General features: G+C 55.4%; 1 protein-coding gene across 1 annotated transcript; it reads left to right on the top strand.

Moving 5' to 3' along the window:
• The first annotated feature begins 373 nt into the window (after positions 1 to 373).
• Positions 374 to 2,619, top strand: LOC149867799 (uncharacterized). The gene is made up of 3 exons (XM_090041741.1): positions 374 to 1,352; positions 1,966 to 2,140; positions 2,372 to 2,619. The coding sequence occupies exons 1-3, from the start codon at positions 480 to 482 to the stop codon at positions 2,617 to 2,619; spliced, it is 1,296 nt and encodes a 431-aa protein (XP_089897867.1). The 5' UTR covers positions 374 to 479.
• Positions 2,620 to 4,863: the final 2,244 nt, after the last annotated feature.

Genomic DNA, 4,863 nt, shown 5'->3' with positions numbered 1-4,863 from the left:
GCCCCCGACTTGGGGAAGTGCCCCATGTGCCTGTACTGGGTCAAGTACCTGTAGGACATTAGGCCTGTGTTACCCCAAGGACACAGGGCCGAGACAGTCCACTCTCAGGGTGGTGGCAGCTACGTTACCCCCAGACTAGCGAGTGTGCTCTGGGAGAGGGGTCGGCCGAGCATAAGGTGCCCCCAGGGAGGCATTCGGAGCCTGGGAAGGTGGACGGGCTCAGGGAGGTGGGCGGCTCAACGCAGGAGTGCCCCCTACTGGCCCGCCACACGTGGTGGAAATAGCGGTGGGATATGAATACCTAGCTGTTTTCCTGAGGTGGGGTCCCTGCACCCGCCTCACGTGGTGCGAGAGGTGGGATCCGAATACCCTGCAGTGTTACAGGCATAATTTGGGAAGAGTAATAGAGTCACTGAAATCCCTGGAGCAAACAATTTCTAATTTGGCATCGGGTCGACTGGATAGTGTAGATAGCCAGGATGGCGGAGCAGTACGCCCAAAAGACCGTGCCTGAACTGAAAGAGCTGGCAAAAGAGAGAGGCCTTGACGTGAAGAAAGAGCTGAAGAAGGAGGAACTGATTAACCTCCTGTGTGATAATGACTCAGCCACAGAGCAAGCTCTACACTCGCCAACTCCTGAGTCCTCCCCGGAATCACAGCCCCGCACGCCAAGTCCGCAGCCCTCAGAGAGATCACCCTCTACGGAGGAGCGCTGGAGGTACCAGATGCGGCTGGAAGCTGAAGAGCGGGAGCGGGAGCGACAGAGCAAGCTCAAGTATGAGCTAGAATTGAAAAGGATGGAGCTGGAGACCCAGGCACAGCTGGAGAAGGCAAAGATGGAGATGGAGCTGAAAAAGAGGGAGATGGAGGCCCAAGAGGCAAAGGCCAAGCGCAAGCACGAACTTGAGGTACTCCGTCTGCGGCCCAGTGGGGAAGATGTGGCCCCTCCGCAAGCACCCAGGGCACACCCCAAACCGAACTCCTCAGCCTTCGCTCGCTACCGACCCGGAGATGACCCCGACGTATTCCTCAGCATCTTTGAAAAGCAAGCCCGACGGTTGAAGGTGCCCGAGGAGGAGTACATGCTGCACCTCGCTGCTTTGGTAGATGGCGACCTGGCAGTGGTCCTGAACAGCCTGCCCACAGACGCAGCTGAGAACTATGATACCTTTAAGCAGACCGTGGCTTCGAGGTTCAAGTTAGGACCGGACTATTTCCGGAAAAAATTCCAGAATCTCTTACCACAGCCCGAGAAGTCAATGACTGATTTTATGGCCCTGTTGTGGGATGCATTCATCAAATGGCTGGACAGAGCCAAGGCTGACACTAGAGAGAAGCTGCTCCATCTTATGGTGCCGGACCAGTTTTACTACCAATGCCCAAGGGAGATTAAAACCCTAGTCAAGGACAGGGGCCCCAAAACCGGCCCTGAGGCTGCTGAAATTGTGGATCAGCTGTTGCTTAACCGGGAGGGGCCGGACAAGAAGTCTCCCTACTCTGGGAAGGAACAGAAAGGGGTCCAAAAAGGGGGAAAGGAGGGCCAGGTCCAAAAGGGGAAAAGGAGCCATCCCAGACCGAGCGTAAGGAGGCCCCTGATTCGACCAAACCTCCCAATTCAGAAAAGAGGGGGTGCTATAACTGCGGGGAGCCGGGCCACATCAAGCCCAGCTGCCCAAAGTTAAGCGACAGACCCAAGCCCGTCAGACACGCAACAGCTGTGAGCAGTGAGGGGGGAGACCCGAGCCCCTGTGAGGGGCGTGCCTGTTGCTACAGGATCACAAACCCAGGGGAGGTGATGGCCCCCACCAGACCAAGATAACGGTCAATGGGAGAACCCTTATTGGGGAACTGGACACAGGGTCCAGCGTGACATTAATCGATGCCAACCTAGTTTCACCTGCAGATATAATCCCAGGGAGGACCCTGACCATTCAAGGGGTGGGGTCTCCGCCATTTGAGATGCAGGTAACCCGGTCACCCATCGAGTGGAGAGGCTGCGTGATGCATGTAGAAATGGGTGTGATGGAAGGGCCTCCAGCTCTCATCCTGGTGGGACGGGATATACTTAATCGAGAACTCCTGCACAGAGAGATGGACCAGGCCCTAGAGCTAGAGCCCTACCACATTAATGCGGTGACTCGTTTGCAGAGCAAAAAGGCTAGAGGGGGAGGGTTAGAAACTCCCCAGGAGACAGCCACACCATTGGCTGCCCTGGGAGAGGCCCCAGCGGAGGGTGAACGCACACCAGACCCTGAGGGTGGGCTAAGTGACAGTCTCAGGGAGGTGTCTAGTCCGTCAGTGGCAGAGGAAGGAGAGCCTCTCAGGGAGGAGTCCAGGGAAGTCCCTGAGGGTGACGGTGCACTCCCCGCAGGAGCCCCCGAACTCTCTGCTGATGGCTTAGCTGGGCAAGAGGAGTTCAAGCAGGAGGCTCTGGCGGACCCCAGCCTGGAGGACCTCCGGCAGATAGCCCAGGAGCAAGAGAGCGAGTTTACCCCGGAGAAGAGGGAACAGGTGGTCTGGGATAAGGGACTTCTCTACCGGTTGTGCATGCCAAAGAGCCGCGCCCAGACCTGGGAACCCCATCGCCAGATCGTAGTACCTCGTAAATACAGGCAATGATTGCTTTCCATGGCTCACGATTTACCGTGTGCTGGTCACATGGGCAGGGAATGGACACGCCAGCGGCTGCAGGCAAACTTTTATTGGCCCAGAATTGCCCAGAATGTGACGGACTACTGCAGATCTCGTGAGACATGCCAGCGTGAAGAGGCCCAGCACAAGCACGTTTGTCTCCATACCTCTGTGACGCTACGGATCCAAGCTTTTAAAGGGGGGGTGGGAAGTGTGGCAGAAAGCCACCTTGGTTTCTCCCCAAAATCTCTGCCCTGTGACACTGTGACCAAATCTCTGTGCTGTGACCACTTGATTAGGATGGGCCCAGCACACAGGGGACCGCACTCTTACCCTGTCTCTTTAGGTAACCTGAGCCGGCTGCAGTCCTGAGGGAGGGGGAACCTGCTCCCTCTGCCCACGGGACTGGTATCACCTACCTGGGTGGGGGGCATCTACCTGGTGGGCTGGAGTCTGCCTGGCAACTAGTGATGTATTTCAAATTGTTTGAGAGCCAACGGGAGCTGGCCTCCACTGGACCAGGTGAATGAGGTCACAGGGGCTGTATAAGTTAGGACGGGCGAGGAGGCGGGCTCTTTGGCCATGAGGTGAGGCTGGAGCCATGAGGAGGGGACTCAGAGGAACATAAACATCGGAAAGGGCCCTCTCCCCCAAAAACTCATGAACCAGGAACAGCCGGACGCTACAAAGGATCTCACCAGCCTCTGGAAGATGCTTGTGAGTAAGCTACTCAGTCTGATTAGATATTTAGCTGGCAGTAACGCAGATGCGTGATCAAAAGGCTACCTCAGCCACACTGTTTGCTCTTTAGGATTCCTAAGATATTGCTCAATCCTGTACCCTAGTTTCCCCTACCCCTGTAACCAATAAAATTCTCCTTTGTGACCAGTGTGGGAGACTTATTGAGGGGTGGGTCTAAATTATGCCGAAGAGACCCCTTAGGTCTGTGGACTAAGGGAGACTTTACTTTTTGCCCCCTGACTTGGGGAAGTGCCCCAAGCGCCTGTACCGGGTTGAGTACCTGTAGGACTATTAGGCCTGTGTTTCCCCAAGGACACAGGGCCGAGACAGTCCATTCTCGGGGTGGTGGCAGCTACGTTACCCCCAGACTAGCGAGTGTGCTCTGGGAGAGGGGTCAGCCGAACATAAGGCGCCCCGGGGAGGCATTCGGAGCCTGGGAGGCGGTTGGGCACAGGGAGGTTGGGGCTCAACGCAGGAGCGCCCCCTACTGGCCCGCCACACATTGTGGAAATAGCGGTGGGATACGAATACCTTGCTGCTTTCCTGCAGTGGGGTCCCTGCACCCGCCTCACGTGGTTTGTCTTGTCATTATAGTTAAAAGCTCAGCTCTTAATTAGAGTTCAGAAAACAAAATCTCACCGTCTTGAGCATTTTGGCAGTGCCTTTACTACTTACTGCCAGTCATTTCTACACCCAAGCCCATACTGCCATACCCGAGATAAGTTTTTTAGCTACAGCTACGCAAGGTTTTGTGGGCAGACGTGATATCTTTGATCAGACCAACTGAGTAGTTGGAAAAAAGTTCTCGGCAAATTTCAGGCTCAGTCGCCTTTCGTCAGGCATCAGGGATCTCTGCTGTCAGTGAAAAGAAAATAGTTGGGGAGCAGGAAAGGTGAGAGGAGCATTATGGGATCATGCACAGGCCAACACTTTAGATCGGTGTTTCTGAACCCATGGGTCATGACCCAAACATGGGTCGCAGGAATATTTGAAAATGTTGCCAGCAAGTCCCAGAAAAACATGGAAAAGCATGGGTTTCCCCTTGCAGGCTGGCAGCTTCCCAGCCTGCAAGGAGCTGCTTGGGGTGACTGGAGGCAGTGGGTGCACCAGGCATGCAGCCAGGCAGAGGGGTGGAAGCAGCCTGGCAGCTGGATTCATAGATTTCATAGATTTCATAGACATCAGGGCTGGAAGGGACCTCGGGAGATCATTGAGTCCAGCCCCCTGCCCGAAGGGCAGGAAGTCAGCTGGGGTCATAGGATCCCAATTAAGCATCCAATTTGCTCTTGAAGGTGTTCAATGTAGGTGCTTGAACCACCTCCGCTGGCAGACTGTTCCAGACCCTGGGGGCTCGGACAGTAAAGAAATTCTTCCTTACGTCCAGCCTGAAACGGTCTTGCAGGAGTTTGTGACCGTTCGACCTCGTCATCCCTTGGGGCGCTCTGGTGAACAGACGTTCCCCCAGATCCTGGTGGTCACCCCTGAGAAACT

Source organism: Crocodylus siamensis, chromosome 4 (genome assembly GCF_052110815.1).
Source record: "Crocodylus siamensis isolate JL-2025a chromosome 4, ASM5211081v1, whole genome shotgun sequence".
Classification (NCBI taxonomy): Eukaryota; Metazoa; Chordata; order Crocodylia; family Crocodylidae; genus Crocodylus; species Crocodylus siamensis.
Note: the sequence above shows the minus strand (reverse complement) of the source record. Positions and strands in the feature narration are given on the sequence as shown.